We start from the raw sequence: 16,657 nt of genomic DNA, 5'->3' as shown, positions 1-16,657 counted from the left end.
CACCTGCCTCGGGGGAAACGTTTCCTCCCATCAAAGAGGACAAGAAGGGGTGACTAGGAGGCTCCTCGGGGCAGCAGGCACCTACAGCAGCAGCCAGTCACCTCCTCACAGGAGCTGGGTAAAAACAAACAAGAGGACACAGCAGGGATGGGGTGAGTATGACAGGAGTGCCTCAGTGGGCGAGTCAGAAAAGAACAAAACCACTCCATTAACCCAGCCCTCCACCCCCCAGGCCCACACTGATGCCTCTGGCTTTCCCCAGCTACAGCATAGCAAGTTTTTATTCCAGTCAAGGCTTCAGCAAAGAATTGATGTTGCACAATATACATCTGACACCTCCATACCCCCAACCCACACATTTGGTCCTGTCCCTTCACCCAGGGAGCTTCCACCCGTGAGTTATGCTTGGTCCCTGGGACACTGCAACAAGCAGGACATTCCTTTGAGCTAACGGGCCCGTGGCACAGCCACCACAGCATGACAGAAACATCAGTTTCTCAGGGTACAAAATTGAGTGCTCTTCGCTGAAAAGACCGATGACACATTCTTGGGTTGCAGCCCAGGGCAGGAAACACCCTCCAGAGACTGCTCCAGGGAAAGAGATGAAAAGCCAAGCATGTGTAGACTTTGTCACTACAGGACAAGACATCTCGAGCCTTAAAAGCTGCTCCAGCCTGAGCGGAGCAGTGCTGAACTGGAATCCTCACATCCTCTCACCAGACCAGTCCTGTACACTAGTTAGCTAAAGACATTACATTACTGTGCTTGCATTATTGGTGTGCAAAAAGTCTTGGACAGTCCCCCAGAATTCCCCCCCCCCATTACTTCCCTGCAGTCAACTCCACCAACGGCGAGGGAACAGTTTGGAAAAGGACAGGGTGTGCCTTGCCACCATCAAGAGCCAGGTGGCAGCCTTGGCATCACATCATGTACCACGCTGCAGCTCCTGCTGCCACAGCAACGCAAGCCGCGAGGATCAGCTGCACCAGGGGCTGCTTGGCCATGGCCACGGCAGCGTGGTAGGGACAGCCGGGTGCTGCCTTGCCTGCCAGGACACAGAAAGCATCGTCAGTGCTGCGAGTCTTTCGCCATATTCATGCAGCTGCTCCCTCACTGCCCGCGACCTACCTAGTTTGTCTGCATAGTAAGGGCATTTGCGCAGGTCTCCTCTTCCATCGTGGACTGGAAGGCCTCCTTCCTGGGCTTCTTCTGTCAGCGACTTGCCGATCTTGTCCAGCTCATCAAATACCTGCACGTGGGCACAGTGAGCACACAAGGTGAGCAGAGCCAGGCAGCGTTCCTCCAGAGCCATGGGATGATCTGGAGAACAAGCAGGAGCTGCTTCTGCCTCCCTCCACCCAGCTCCCAGATGCAGCATTTGGTACTCGTTTCGGAGTGCCTTGCAGGCAGATGTGTGGTGACGTCTGGGATGTGCCACAGCTCAGAAGGCGTAGCACATACCAGAAGCTGTTAAATCCAGCAGTGAGACGCAGCATCACCCTGCTGTTTGCCCTTCAGCCTGCCACAAGGCAGAGTTCTCCCCTCCCTGCTGCCAGAGCTTCTGCAAGGATCCCAAAAAACAAAGGAGCCTACCACGTCCTGCCACACTTCTGACCAGCTTGAACCACAGTGACCTGCTGTGGGCACAGATGAAAGCTTGCAGCCAGGAACTGAGACTGTGCTCATCCCCCAGTGCAGCTCAGTCACATTTTATGACAGGCAAACACTGAGGGACGTATCAAGGGGCCACAAGCTTACAGACATGTCTGGCCACTCAGCACCATGCGGCATCTCTGGGTGAGATGGGGGATGAGTGAGGTGCAATGCACTCAAATTGATTGAGGCTGCTTCAAAGTGAGAGTTTTGCTCCCACTGCTGCTTCAAAGCCATACAGCCCGTGGCAATCTTACAGCAGTCATCTCAGTTTAGCCTCCAGGGCTCAGCTGTGGTGCTGGTGTGTGGGAGGAATTCCTGCCTGATACCAGCCATGTCTCCAGAAACTAGCAAAAGAGCTATTCAACCTAGAATCCCACACAGCAAAGGCAGAACTCCCCCCCCACACACACACCAGAGCCCCTCCATCTGGCTTCTGACCCAAACCACTATGCCCAAGCGAGCAGAATTAACCCAGGCCTAAAAGCTGGTCCAGAGCTGGAAGCAGCAGCACCTACATCTACAGGGGCTCGAGGGATGCAGTACCTGCATGTTAAATCTGAAGGCTCTGTTGGCCTCTTCCACGATCCGCTCCTTACAGCTCTTGTCCAAGTCCAGCGCATTCAGCCTTGCTCTGTACAACTGCTTGAACTGCTGTGCATTAGAAACGTTTTCAAACACGTAGAATTGGATCCCTTCGTCAGTACTGGGCAACTTCAGGGCCCTCTGGGCTACCTTCTTCAGCACCTGGCCACCTGAGAGGTCCCCCATGTAGCGTGTGTAAGCGTGAGCCACTAGCAGCTCAGGCTCGTGCTGCCCCACATGGTGGATTCTGTCCACATAGTGCTGCGTTGCCTCTGAGCACTGTATCTTCTCTTTCCAGTCTTCTCCATAGAAATATTTCATGTCTTTGATCAATGCTTCTTTCCGGTGAAGCTCTAGAGGGAAATACAGAGGAGCAAAGACCGGGTTGTCCTTATTGCGATCCATTTCCTCTTCCAGAGCAGAGTACGTGAAGTAAAGTGCCACAGTAGCCAGCTACGGACAAAGCACAGCGGATGTGAGAGGCCGTTCACTTGAGAGGCACGCAACACCTTGTGACTGTCCCACCCCTGCACAGAGTTGGGGTACACGAGGAGAAAACCCCACGGCTCTACACAAAACCTGCCTGGAGAGCCCGTACCAGGCACGTGTCACTTGAAGAATCTTCTCTACCAGTGTTCCTAACAACACTGCCTACAGAGCAGGAGCTAAGAATCAACCGAATGCTGCCAGCTGCTTGCTCTGGGCCTCCTGTCACCTTGTTGGCAAGGCACAGGGACTGAGTTCATCCTGAAGGTACAACCAGCACCAACAGCCTCATGCTAGAGAATACTGAGTGTACCAAGACCTTCAGGATCAGACAGTGCTACTTGTACCCCCAATCCCACCCCTTCTGTTCAGAATTTTATGCAAAGTCAAAGATTTAGCTTTGACTAAGACTGACTAGCTTTGTCTCCAGAGACCGAAATCAGTGCCATAAACCCACCCAGACTTCGCTCCTGAGCAGCTCACACCACCCGTGTCTGTGTGGCAGCCGCACCTGCCCCGAGCAGCCCACAGACATGTGGCCAGATGCCCAGCACTTCCACTCAAGTTGTTCTGGACCAGCACACTTCAGCTTGCACCAGTTATTGGGTACGTCAAGGAGCTCCACTGCCAAGGAGCACAGCCACACTCACCTTGAAGAGCTCCTTCTTGATCCGTCCTTTCAGGAAGTCTTTGACGAACTGCGTGTTCTCCGCACGGTCATGGGATTCCTTAGTCCCATCCTTCAGCAGCTCTGAAAGGTCGGTGGGGCTGCAGGCAAGCAGGGAGAGCTCCTTTCACTCCACCTCCAGGCACAGCAAGCAGCTTGGCCCTGCTGCATTTGGAGGGAGCCTCCACCCCCGCCAGCCCAGGGCAGCCATCCTGGGGGTCCCTCAGCCCACCCCAGGCTGCAACTGGCACGACCTGGAAGTGATGAGGGCAGCAGCCAGGCTCCCACAGCCAGACTTGCCAGTGTGAGAGGCCTGATCCTTACCAGAAGCTCAGACCCAGGATGCCGAAGCAATTGCCAAGGATCCCCAGGTGCTTGCACTGTTACTTTTGCTTCTCACCCCTGTGAGCCCCAGCAACACTGAAAAAGGAGACCTTGAGTGTATCAAGGGCAACTACCAGGGCAGCCTAAAGAGCCCAGGAGCCTCAGCAGTATCCCTCCTTGGTCTCTGCAGATGAACACACAGGCAAGACCTTAGCTTTTCTAACTGGGGCATCAGTGGTATTATAGTAGTTGCTGAAGAAGAAATGAGAGCCCAGCAATGAAACAGGGCAGGAACATCCTTAAAAAGCTTACTTATCCTGCATTACACTGGTTTTGCAGGTTTTCACAAGCTCTCCTTCTAGAAATGTATCATCTCGGATTACAGCCACCGCACTACCTGAAGTTAGGTACAGTTCTCAACACCTACACTCACAAAATTATGCCACAGTGCATCTTGAACATGCTATCTGTAGCAAAGCAGTCATAAAACTGTGTACGTCAGCTGTAAAAGAGACTTTGAACACTCCATACTCATGCATCCAACAGGCTAGAGAAGGCCCGGACACAAGAGGAGCGCCTGGAAGCAGAACAGGCTGAGTTTCATGAGAAGTGACTCCAAGAGAAGCAAACCCATCCATTCAGGTATCCTGGGAGCCACCCTACTCACCCTTCTCATCTACATACCTTAAGTTTTTGCTTTTAAAACATGATTGATGGACTGCACTGAGTGCAACTGCATCACCTCTACAAGCAGGCAGCTACTAACTGTATGGAGGGACAAGCAAACAGTTGTGTACCACTGAATTAAGTAACATCCATGTTTGTTCTGCAGAACATCACCTTACAAAACAGCCCCAATCTCTGTAGGAATAAACACAACTACTTATTTCCTTTAGCTGTAGGGCAGCCTCAGTCCCAGTTGGATTTGTTTCCAGCTCAGCTAGCTCAGGCTGCTCCGCATCCACTTTTCAGAGCAGTCCTGCAGATACTACAAAGGCTGGAGGAGAGCGTAACTGAGGAAGGAGGCTGACACTGTGCCTGCCTCTGTCTTTTAAGCTGACCTCCAGGAACAGCCCCTTGCCTAGACCAGCGGCTGTTCTGCAAAGACAAGGGATGCAGCTCACTGGAGCAGAGTTCACCCTTATTTTGGAAGAGTCATCTTTCAAAACAAGACGCTGCTGTCACATGAGGCTGTCCAGCAAGCCATGAAAGGCCAGTTCACCTTGGCGGGGAAGGCACAAACATGCTACATGGCCAAAGCACTACTGAAGTTTCAGTTTGATTGCAAAGCCTAAAACACCCCCGGCTCGTTGACAGCCCTGGCCAGGTCACTCCTTCCACCCTTTCAGTACACTGTTGATTAAACAGAATTTACTGCACGTGCATTTGATTAATCACCTATTCTAGTCCCTCACTCCCTTTCGGACGTGGAGAAACACCGCTCCTTACCTGGGAGCTCTCCTGCCTTGCCCAAGACCGTGTCTGTGCCATGTTGTAAGGCAGGGCCAGCGCTACTCACCTGACGTTGTCATCTTCCATTTCCTCATAGCGTAAGCTTTCCCCTTCGTCTCCCCCTTCTGAGCTCTCCACAAGGGACGGCATTGCTGGTCTGTGGTGGGGATTAGGCACTCTGAAAGGCAAAGTTAGAGCGGGATGTTAGAGGGAAGCTGCCTCAACGAAAGGGATGGGTAGGAAGCACCAAGCAGCCTAGCAGGGAGTCCTGCAGCTGCACCACACACAAGGCAGCAAGAAGCAGCCACCAGCCCTTTTCACTGCACACCAGGACACGTTCAAGAGAACAGCCTTGCTCGTTCAGTTCAGCTCCTCCAAACCTCATCACTAACCCCCAGCCAACCCCAAGATCTCCACGTTAGCAACCTGTATTGAATTTGGGAACAAGCCGCTTTCCACTGCTGCTACCAAACAGCTCATCCAAAGCTGGAGTTGGAGTCTGTCCCAAAGCAGGGGCAGACCCCACTGCTCTGCCCTCCCCAGGCTGTTCTCCACAAAGCATCAGAGCAGCTACTATTGAGCACAGTGAGCTGCAGTGTTCCTGCTACCACTCAGACACTCCTCTCCCACCAAACAGGGTTTACTCCAAACCCCAGAAGCAACTGCAATTTCCCCCCCTCTTTTGCAAAAGAAAAAGCCTCTGCAGAGGTAGCATGCTGCACAAGAAGCACCCAGAAACAGCAGCAGGTGTCTACCTGGCTTAGCCCAGCCGAACACCCTGGCTATGCCACAAATCCAGCCACCTCATTTCGAAAATGGAGCTGTAATCAGTGCTGTGCTGATTACACCACCGAGTTCCAGGCAGCCTTGCCAGATGAGCCAGGCACTAAGCTCCCTGCTGGCTCTCCATGAAGCCCTTGCTGCTCGGAGGGACCCCTCCTGCTCTCCCAGCCTGGCTCCCACCTCCCTGCGCAGGCTGCACCCATGGGCTCACCACTCAGCCTGTGTCTGGAGGCCAGGGAAAGAGATGAGATCGACAGCTGCAGGCACACCAAGCAAGTCTGCACAGAGCCAGAACAGGGAGATCACCTGGTGGCTCCAAGCTTGCAAAACTAACACAAAGAGTGCTAGTTATAAATTAACTGCCCCAGCTTCCAGCCCTCGGGTTACAGCTACTCTCACGGCCCTGCAGAGCAGCAGGAGCTGGGTCTGAGCTCATCCCCAGGTGTGGAGGAGCAGGGCCCTGCCCCAGCTCGGGGACACAGCACCAGGGCAAAGCTTTTACCCATGCTGGGGCACTCCTTGCACTCACTGCCACAGGGCCTGCCCTGGGTGGGAGCACAGAGCAGCGTCCAACGGGTCCAAACCAGGCTGCTTCGGGACAGCAGCCAGCCCCACGCGGCAGCGAGAGCCTCGGAGGTGTTCTGAGCACAGCCACGGGGACACGAGGGGATGCCTGCAGTGCTGCAGGTTGCCGCAGGCTCAGATCGAAGCCTGCCACGGGCACGAGTGGGACCAGGCTGCCTGCACAGCAAGCCAGCCAGCTCACTGCCAACAGAGGGGGAGCTCTTTATGGCAGCCTGGCTTTCTGCTCAGCTGCCTTCAGGCCTGGCACTGCCCGAGAAATGCAGATTCCAAACCTAAGCCAGAGGAACTGGTTCTGATTTGTCTCATCCCTCCCAGGAGCTGCAGCCCCGAGGCAGGGTGTGCTGTGCTGCTTTCCCAGCCCCGGATGCAAAGCAGCAGGCACCAGGAGCCACGAAGGGCGCTCCAGCACTGCTCATCCCTTGTTGGAGGTACAAAGGCAGAAGGTGACCCCAACCCGAAGGAACACACAGACCAAACTCCAGAAATTCGGGGGCAGCAGTGGTGAGAGGCTCCCAGTGGGCAGACATACACAGCACGGCTCCTGAGCTCAGCTCTGACCAAGGCAAGCTCCATGCCCCTGAGCACACTTTGGTAGCACTTGCCGACACCAGCGTTTTGCTCGCCAGGCTACACAGAGAGCACCTGAGGGGGCTCAGAGGCACTCACCCCGAGATGTGACCAGCGTTGCAGAAGCACAACCGCTCAGCAGGGTGAGCTGTTGTTCAGGTCGCACTGCCCCCCTCAGAAGGTGTTAGCACACAAGAAGTCATTTAAGGACCTTGGCACCCTCACGTGCCGTTATTGTTAAAGCTCGGTTTGATGTGCTCACCTCCACAGCAAAACATCCATCAGGGACACCAGGCCCTTCAGCACGAGGTGAGGACAGCACACGTCCAGGAAAATAAGGAAGCTTCGATCTTGCTGATACAGGCTCTAGCACAGACAGCTCCCTGATGAGCCACAAACTCAAGAGACAAGTCAGCACCAATCAAAACCCCGTCCTCTTCCATATTAGGATCCTGAAACTTGGAGGTGGGGAAAAATCAAAGCTTTATAACCCACCTCACCACAGACCGCTGTTTTTAGTCAAAAAACAAGCAGCTGAAATCTGATGACATGGTCACTGGTCAGAGCACTGGCTTCTTGGGCCATCCCTCTCCTTCAAAGGAGGCAGTGTCCTACATGCTGAGAGGGAGGTTTGAGGAGCTGCCTGCCTCCACTTTGGAGGCCAGAACACAGCTTTGTTTGCTGGGAGCAGCTCTGTGCTCATCCAGCCCCTGGCTGATGTTCAGGGTAAACACATACCTCCCCAGCACCCTGCTTGGGAGGAGTCCAACGGCCACGAGACCTGAGGGAGCGGGGCAGGAGAAGTGGAAAGAAGTTTTGGTATGGGACAATTCACCACTCCAAGCATTTATTTTCCAATAACAGCACTAAAGCTCTCCTAGAAAATGTCCCCATCTCATCTAGCCAGCACTTGCTTTTCCCCTACAGACACCTGCACAGCGAGCTTCACACCCGAGGTGTGCAGCCGTTGTTCTCAGCGTAGGACAATGCCTAACCCAGGGCTGACCCTGCCCTTTGAAGGAAGTCAAGGGACAGCACTGCAGTAGGGAACTGAGACTGGAAGCCCTGGCTTTGCTCAGGCACTCTCAGAAGCTCAATAATTCACAGAACACCCACTCAGTGCAGAGTTCACAGTTGCTGTTCAACTAGCACGCGACTTGAAGGTGCTTCCCCAAATGCACACAGCTTGCATTGAGGATCAGCACAGCACGGCTGGACATACCCAAGCGTCTCAAAGGTGAGACAAACCTCACAACTCCAGGCCTAGCAGCTGGAAGCCATCACCAAGGTAACCTGGTAACATGGGAAGAGCTTCTCACCTCCTTCTCCCTCTGGGGAGGTATTCAGCTGGTGGAAATGGAGACCCACAGCAGAAGTCACCGCGTTCCCCTGACCCCACACAGCCAGCACCTCAAGCCCCAGGCGCTCCCAGCGGTGCCCAAGCACACGCGGCTTCTGCCCCCCTCCAGCTGCAGTCACCTCAGCGAGTTCATCGTGGAGGGAAGCTCCCGGTGACCGGCAGCGCTCCACCTTCTCGTGTGGGCCAGGCAGGGGGCGGCAGGGCACAGCGGGACAAGCACCGGGGTACCGAGGAGCCCTGGGGGCACACAGCTGGCCGTGCCGGGACCCCCAGCAGGCCGGCACCGGGCCGTTACGGCCCCACACGGACGGGCGCCGGGAGACCGGAGCACGGCGGCCTCGAGGCCTCGGTGCTCCCAGCCCCGCTGCGGGCCGGCCCCGGGACGTGACGGGATCCCGGCAGGGCCGAGCCCGAGCGCCTCGGCCTGGTGTCAGCGGGCCCCGGGCCCAGCAGCGGCGGCGAGTCCCGGCCGCGCCCCCCCCCCACTCCAGGCCCCGCCGTTACCTCAGGGGCGGCCCCGGCCCCACCGCGTTGCCATGGGGACGGCTCCGCGCACGCGCACCACTCACCGCCCTCCGCCGCCGCCGCCGCTCTCGCGCTGCCCCGCGGCGCTGACGCGAGGCGCGGCCCGGCCGCCCGGCATTTATCCGCGGGGTGGCGGCGGCGCGGCCAATCAGCGGCCTCGGAGGGCGCGCGCGGGGCCGCTGATTGGAGGAAACGCCAGGCTCTCGGCCCGCCCCCGCCGTGGCCGCCTCAGCGGGATGCGCAGGCGCAGTGAGGGGGGGGGGGGCTCCTGAGGGGCGGCCGTGAGGGAGGCGGGGCGGCGGCTGAGGGGAGGTTTGGCTTTATTGGTGAAATCTGCACCCGCGGGGACGTACAGCGTCCAAACGCGCCTCTCAGGGGGAACAGCCAGCCCCCAGCACCGTCAGGGGGCTCCAGAGGCCCGCAGGGGCTGGGGGACAGCAGCCAGAGGGTTGGGTGGTGTTTGGGGGCTCTCCCATGCCCCGCTTACCGCCCCTCTGAATTCTCCAAACCTGCCCGGAGAACAGGCCGGGTGTTGCCCTTCCTCAAACACACCACGGAGGCATCCCCACGCTGTTCCTCCTCTCTGTCTCTCCCCTCTCATCCCTCCAACCACCACCTCCTCCCCTCACATCACACCTCCAGTTCAGCTCTTTGCACTCCGCTTTCTTCCACCTCTGCTTCTTAGGATCTGAAGACTCTCCTTCCCGTCCTCCTAAAAACAAATCGCTTTCACTCAATCAACAGAGCGAAGGGAGAGCGACACCAGGCTTTTCTCCCCGGGGCTGTCCCAGGGCACCAGAGCTAACCTGCCCTCAGCCCTCCTGTGTCTCCCCGGCCCTGTGGATGTGCTGGTGCCGCAGGAGCGCGGAGCTGACGGTGAAGCCCTTCCCGCAGTCAGCACAGGCGTAGGGCCGCTCCCCGGTGTGGGTGCGCCGGTGCTGGGTGAGGTGGGCGCTCTGCCGAAAGCTGTCCCCGCAGTCCGCGCAGGCGTAGGGCCTCTCTCCTGTGTGCACCCTGCGGTGGCGGAGCAGGGCCGACCTCCACAAGAAGCTCTTCCCGCACTCGGTGCACTCGAAGGGGCGCTCCCCGGTGTGGAAGCGGCGGTGCTGGATGAGGTGGGAGCTCACCGTGAAGCTCTTCCCGCACTCGGTGCACCCGTAGGGGCGCTCGCCCAGGTGGAACCGCCGGTGCTGGATGAGGGCAGAACTCACCGTGAAGCTCTTCCCGCAATCTGCGCACTCATAGGGTTTCTCCCCGGTGTGGACGCGCTGGTGCTTCATCAGCTCGGAGCTCTGGCTGAAGCTCTTCCCGCACTCTGCACACTCGTAGGGTTTCTCCCCAGTGTGGACCCGCTGGTGTCGCGTCAGGGCTGAGCTCACGCTGAAGCTCTTCCCGCAGTCACTGCACTCGTAGGGTTTCTCCCCGGTGTGCACTCGCTGGTGCTGGACGAGCTGCGAGTTCCCAGAGAAGCTCTTCCCGCACTCGGCACACTTGTAGGGCTTCTCCCCGGTGTGAGTGATCTGGTGGCGGATCAGCTTGGAGCTCATGCTGAAGCTCTTCCCGCACTCGGTGCACTCGTAGGGCCTCTCCCCGGTGTGGACCCGCTGGTGCTGGATGAGGTGCGATCGCTGCCGAAAGCTCTCCCCGCAGTCGGAGCAGGTGAAGGGTTTCTCTCCAGTGTGGATTCTCCGATGCTGGACAAGGTTGGAGCTCACCCTGAAGCTCTTCCCACAATCCCCACATATTGTCAGTCTCCCCACAGTGGGGTTTCTCTGCTGGATGATGTCTGGCAGCCTCCTGAAACTTTTTCCACGCAGCGTCACTCGACTTTGACTCCTCCCCAGGGGAGGTCTCTGAACCCTTTCTGGCCTGTGGGGGGGAACTGGGTCATGTGCAATACTCCGGGAACTCTTCTCCTTTGATAGTCCTGGCAGTAAGCCCTCGGGCTTCCCTGGCCCAGGAATGCCCTGGTGGGGATTCTCCTCTTTCTTGCTCGCAATCCTGTCCTCAGCTGCAAGAAAATGAGAATCAAGAAGAGTCACAGGCAAGAAAGGAAGCTTTGGACAGGGGAAAGCAAAAGGGGACAAATTCTAAAAATTCAGCAGATTGACTCGAAGGTTCAAAATTTCTGGTATTTCCCTCCAACCTACTGGGTGGATTTTGCAGTGCTCACAGAACAAACCCTGAAAATAGCCCTGCATACTCCGCAGGAACACAACTCTACTGAAATTATATGCACATCGCAGGTAAAAGTTTAGTGCTCAAATGGAAGAAGATTGCTGCTATTCTGGGATACTGTAACTGAAAATGCTATTAAAAGTTGAACCGGATTCAGAGAAGGGTCATAAAGAACTACCTTGTTCAGCAGAATGTCACTTTCATTACAAAGGATGCTATCTCTGCTCTTACTTGTGCTGCTGGTAATTGCAGAGAGCAAATGCACAAAGAAAACATTGGCCCTAAGGCATGAAACATGCCCATCTCCTGGAGCATGGCTGATGCCAATCTTACAGCAGCAGTAAAGTAACTTTCTGTTTCCAGCAGCGCAGAACAAATCCCCTGTCAAAGCCACCGCCGGCAGAACACAGTGAGCGCACTGAAGGTCCAGCACAGCTGATTCCAGATTATGAACGGAGAAAATCTGACAGACATGAAAGACAAAGGTAGTGCGAGTCAGTGGAACTAACGCTAGCTGAAGGTACGAACGCCTCCTGGCACACAGGCAAAAACCAGCCCTTGTGCTCATGCTGTCTTGCAGAAGTGTTAACGGTACCAATCCATGCTACGCAGACACAGGTCACTTGAAAGCTGTTCAAGGACAAGGTGCTTGTACAGATTTCTAGGGCATTCACAGAGAGCAGTGACTCCTTCCACTGCTGAAATCTGGTTTGAGGAGCACCTTAACAGGTTCCAAAGCCTGTAACCCCAACTGTGCTGTGGGAATTGCTGACGGTGGAGGAACAGCTCCTAGCAGGCCTCTACACTCAATTGGCAAGCCAGGAGCAGTGAGCACGCACCCTTCTGCTGGCAGGGAAGGGGAAATGGACATCGGAGGGAAGTATGTGGGATATAGAAATGGCAACACCTCTCTCTGAAGAGAGGTGTCACATCCAAATTTAAGACAGGTTCATCAGGCAAACAGATTTCCATGGCATCTCTTTACATGGACTTCCAGAGATAAAGGCTGTCTTGCTGTTGAGTATATGTACACCCAAAACGTGGAGTTGGCTGAAGCCTAAAGCCACAGACACGGAGACCTCTGGATTTTTTTCTCCCCCAAAGTGACACAGATTTGACTGCTACCTTCTGATTCTGTGAAAACTCTTGTGAAACAAGCTGGTAACAAACTGTTCCTGTGGGATACATGTACAAACCACAGGCGCTTCCTGTGGTCTGGTAGAGCTGCGATAAAGAACTGCATGCCTTGGAAGACAAGAGTCACTACTGAACCCTAAGTATGCAATAAAGGAAGGACTTTGAGCCTACAATTTCTAATCAGACCAATACATACACACATTTAATCTTCCTCTTTGTAGTCAGTGTAAGAAAGCATCGCAATATGATTTCACAGCAAACTCCTGAGATACCTTTCATGGCAATTTGGCATGGTAGTTAGTCCAGTTTTTCCCTCAAAGTTTTCATTAAAATCACCCTTTGAGAGAAACAGGAACTGGAATTTTGCTCTTCACCATGAAGGTATTTCCATTTGCCTGCAGTTCCGTCCATCCAGGCCTGGAGGAAAAGTGTAAGATGATGCCCAAATACAGGTTAAGATGACATTTCTGGCAGACCAGCATGAAGCTCTTGACCTGTACATCAGACTTACCGAGTAGATGATGGAGCTAGTGAAGTTGCTGTGCTGCTGTTGTGGCAAAGAGAGATGTTCTTCATCTACCCTAAATTTGGTACTTACACAGAATTTTGTTTCTTTATGTAGAACTTGAAGAAGTCTTCAAAGCACAAAAGAATCAAGTCTTTTATGGTGTTCTGTACTTTTTGGGGAAATTCAGAAATTTTAAGCTTCATATTACATTGTTTACTGCCATGGTTCCAGCTCTCCGCTATGAAACTTTTACAACCATTTTTGTTACTTCTGACCTACCAGAAATCTTAACTGGTATCCAGGAAAAGTTGTCTGTAAAGGGTTTAATTGAAATCATGGTGACTGTAACTTTCTGGAAGTATTTTAAGTGGAAGAATGGTAGAGTGTGCTGGGGAGGTGTCACCATATGCTTATTCTGTTCCCTGGCATCTACTTCTGGACAGTCCCAAAATCCCTGAGACATAGCTCTGAGTGGTACAGACCTTTGCCCCAACTCAGCAGTGCTGCTCACGTGGCCTCACAACACAGCTGGACTCTTTTAACTGTTGTACCTCACTGTCAGGACTGGAAGGTGGCTGACGTGATGCCAGAGAAAAGGCTCAAGGGGAGATGCAGGGACCAGGAAGCTCAACAGACATTCCAAGCAAATGAACAGAAACTGGAATATAAGAATTACTGACAGATGATCAAAGAGGGCATACTGGGGAAGAGCTGGCATGGCCTTTGGAAAAAGTAGTCTCATCTCACAAACCACTTGGAGTTCTTCAGAGATAACACCAGTGTTAACAAAAGGGAGATCAGGCATCCAAAAACATTCCTGAATGACATTTTTCCTTCACCATAACTGATGAAGAAACTAAATTGCCATGGAAAAAGTGACCCAAAAGAAGGTACTAATGGAGCAAAGGGGGAAATGGAGACTTCTGCTGATGTGTCTGTGTTATCCAGGGTTAAGGAAACAAAGGATGACCGTAAAGATCAGCTGTGGCAGAGCCTTGTGATAGTGACCAATTAGGTGGCAGGGGACATTCACTGCAGGTAAACAAAGAACTGCAGGGGAGGAAAGCATCTATATCTTGCATTTATACGAGGATGAGCCTAGAGTGTTCTTGGTATCATTCAGGAACAGCATCTTGACACTAGAACACATTGATGAAAAACACACCTGCAGGGCACGCAAAACAGCTCACCAAACATTAGCAACTGTTGGGAAAAGAATAGAGGGAAAAATAAGAGTGTCATTCTTCCCTGCTTCTCTGAATCCACAGTAAGTCCACATCCTGATTACATGCGAGGGGTCGGATGGATCCCCCATCTTACAGAAGCTCTAATAGCACTGAGAAAAATACATTGGAAAATGAACAATCAAAGGCGTGGAACAGCTTCTGGACTGGAGATGACTCATCTGTCCGTTCTGCTTGCAAAAGCTACAGCTGATAGGGGATATAACAGACGTCTGTAAAAGCACAAGTGGCCTGTGGAGTGGGTAGGGATGCATTCTGCACCATGTGCTCTCAAAGAAGAGTTTCTGGCATCAAACAAACTACTAGAAGGCGGCTTCAAAGCAACCCAAAGGAGGCAGCTAACGAAGCTGTGCAATTCCTTCCTGTAAGCTGTCATGGATGCTAAAAACGCAAATAAATTCAGCAGGCAAGAACATATGAAGATACCAAGACGTCTCACTCAGCAGCTTGTGAAGGCACAGCAGACGCGCTGCCTGCTCTCGCCTGTGCCCGCTGACAGCCGTTGTTGGGGCACCCAACGCTGGACGGCCCCGGTGTGACCCGGTACCTCTGCTGCACGTTCCGGCAGGCCCCGGGGGTGCCGGAGCAATTCCCCCGGCGGCAGGCTCAGAGCCGGCCGCAGCGGCCCCTTACCTGCACGGCTCGGAGCTGCCTTCCCCTGGGCCCGCAGCTCGGCCTCCCGGCCCGTCTGGGAGATCATGGCCGGCTCCGCTCCGGGGGGCCTGCTGGGGGAGAAAAGGGAGCCGTGAGCCAGCCTCTGCCTGCCAGCGGGGCGCTCCGACGGGTAAGGGGGCACCGCAACCCCCCCCAAAAAGCCCCCCCAGGGCAGCCCCCTCAGCCCCCCCTCAGCTCCCCTCAGCCCCGCACCGCGGCCCCGGCCCCCCGCGGCCGCTGTGGCTGTCACGTGATGGCGGCGGCCAATGGCGGGCGGCGCCTTCGCCTCTGAGGGAGGCGGAAAATGGCGGGCGGCCGCCGGCTCCCCCGGCTTCTAACAATGCCTTTTATAAGATATTAAAATAAAAACAAAAACTTCAGGTATTGACCAATGAGGAACCTATTTCTGTTCATCGCTTAAATAGCATGGATACCCGCCTCAGTCAGAAGCACTGCTAATGTATGGGATTGCCCAGAAAGCTCAAATGAGATAAAATTAATATGTTACAGAGAGCTTCACCCTGCTGATGTGCCCCAGTGGGGCATGGCCAGGCCTCCCCCAGCACCCTGTGGGCAGGGCACAGTGGGGCTGCATGGATGATCCACCACAGCCCCCAGGAAGCCACCCAGCCTGGAGCGAAAGCTCCTGGCAAACACAAAAACCTGCTCTGCTCCTCAAAGTCTGACCTGAGCTCACTGGTATGAAGTGTCAGGCATAGGAGATGCTCAGTCTAGCACAACTGCTCCAGAGGGGCCAACCAGCTGCAGAAACAACAAAGAAGCCAAACGAATGACTGCAAGCTGATGGCAGGTCTCTGGCTGCCAGAAAGCAAGCGTGCAGCCCTGGGGAGATGGAAAAGATGCACTCTGTGTCAGCTCTGCTATTTTTGTGAGACACTGACAGGCTACGGACACACAAGCAAGCTCCATCTTCGTTCTTGCCCATCTCCAGAAGGGGCTAAGACATTGGCAAGTCAGATTTTTACCTCTCTGACCAGCATTTCCCCAGAAGTCCAATGTGCTTTACCTGCACAGGGGTCACTTGGTAACTCCTCTTCAGAGCCCTTGAGATTGGTGACCAGCTGCCCATCCTCTTGTTCCATGAAAGAAACAATACCTGACTTGGCAATGGGTATCCTCTCCTTAGGAGAGGAGAAATGAGTTACTTGCTCCAAAGATAACTCTGTAACGCTAAGCACTGCCACCTGTTTGCAGAGGGAATGCATCACAGGGGAAATCCCTGCCTTGGAAGATACATCCCTGGGGAACTGTCCTTGCCCACAGTAGAAAATTGAGACAAATCACATGTGATAGGTGGGTGGGAAGGAGACATGTGCAAATGGCTTGGCTTTGGTCTCTTCCAACCTCCAGACTGGCAGAGATGAGTGTCTGCCAGAAAATGGAGGCAGGTGCTACAATGCAGTGGCTGGGCTGGGCTCCAGGGACCCAAGGAGCTGACCCACAGGTAGCTAACAGCTATTCTGCCAAAACACTTGCTAAGTGTGAAGGCAATGCTTCTCACATCTGATTGCAATCGCTTTGGCATGGCTGAGACACATCTGGTTTCCAGCTTTCCTCACCTCAGAGTTTGAAGAGTGCCAGAAGCCAGCAGGGCTCTCCCAGGACACCCAGCCCACACATCTCCACAGAACAAAGCTGTGCTGTTTTCCTCCAGCCAAGGACAACCTCTTTCAATGAAAGGAAAAGGTGTGCAAGTCAAACTTCCATCACAGCATCCCCAGTCCTACAGACGGCCTCTGTTTTAAACCCTCCTGGACTTAGATTTCACCTCCTCCTGGCTCCAGCAATGTGTGCACCAACAATGGTGTGCACACAGGGAAAAATCACTCCCACTGGGAGACATTAGCTGCAGCAGAAGCTGTTTGAGGTATGTTGCTCATATGCCTCTGGTTCTCTGTCTCCATTTCTCTGGAGCTTGTGCTCACTGT

The 16,657-nt window shown here is 54.3% G+C and overlaps 1 protein-coding gene across 5 annotated transcripts; it reads right to left on the bottom strand.

Annotated features, from left to right (window-relative positions):
* Positions 1–263: 263 nt before the first annotated feature.
* HMOX2 (heme oxygenase 2) lies at positions 264–15,813 on the bottom strand. 5 transcript variants are annotated; one of them, XM_038187128.2, is made up of 7 exons: positions 15,736–15,813; positions 14,688–14,779; positions 5,235–5,345; positions 3,375–3,492; positions 2,200–2,691; positions 1,129–1,249; positions 264–1,045 (listed from the first exon to the last, which is right to left on the bottom strand). In XM_038187128.2, exons 1-7 carry the CDS (start codon positions 15,796–15,798, stop codon positions 921–923), a joined length of 1,122 nt encoding a protein of 373 aa, XP_038043056.1. In that variant the 5' UTR covers positions 15,799–15,813; the 3' UTR covers positions 264–920. The 5 variants fall into 5 exon arrangements, with proteins under 5 accessions (XP_038043056.1, XP_038043057.1, XP_038043060.1 ...); XM_038187129.2 differs by lacking the exons at positions 14,688–14,779; positions 15,736–15,813 and adding an exon at positions 9,032–9,165; XM_038187132.2 differs by lacking the exons at positions 14,688–14,779; positions 15,736–15,813 and adding an exon at positions 8,967–9,094.
* Between the last annotated feature and the right edge of the window lie 844 nt (positions 15,814–16,657).

This window comes from Anas platyrhynchos, chromosome 15, assembly GCF_047663525.1.
Source record: "Anas platyrhynchos isolate ZD024472 breed Pekin duck chromosome 15, IASCAAS_PekinDuck_T2T, whole genome shotgun sequence".
NCBI classification, from domain to species: Eukaryota; Metazoa; Chordata; class Aves; order Anseriformes; family Anatidae; genus Anas; species Anas platyrhynchos.
Note: the sequence above shows the minus strand (reverse complement) of the source record. Positions and strands in the feature narration are given on the sequence as shown.

Bases quoted from the DNA above. Each gene is read 5' to 3' on its own strand.
- HMOX2 (XM_038187128.2), bottom strand. From the start codon at position 15,798: ATGGGCAGCTGGTCACCAATCTCAAGGGCTCTGAAGAGGAGTTACCAA. The intron at 2,692-3,374 runs GTGAGTGTGGCT...CTTTGTCCGTAG, and splicing joins TCAAGAAGGAGCTCTTCAAG to CTGGCTACTGTGGCACTTTA. The intron at 1,046-1,128 runs GTAGGTCGCGGG...GTGTCCTGGCAG, and splicing joins TTACTATGCAGACAAACTAG to GCAAGGCAGCACCCGGCTGT.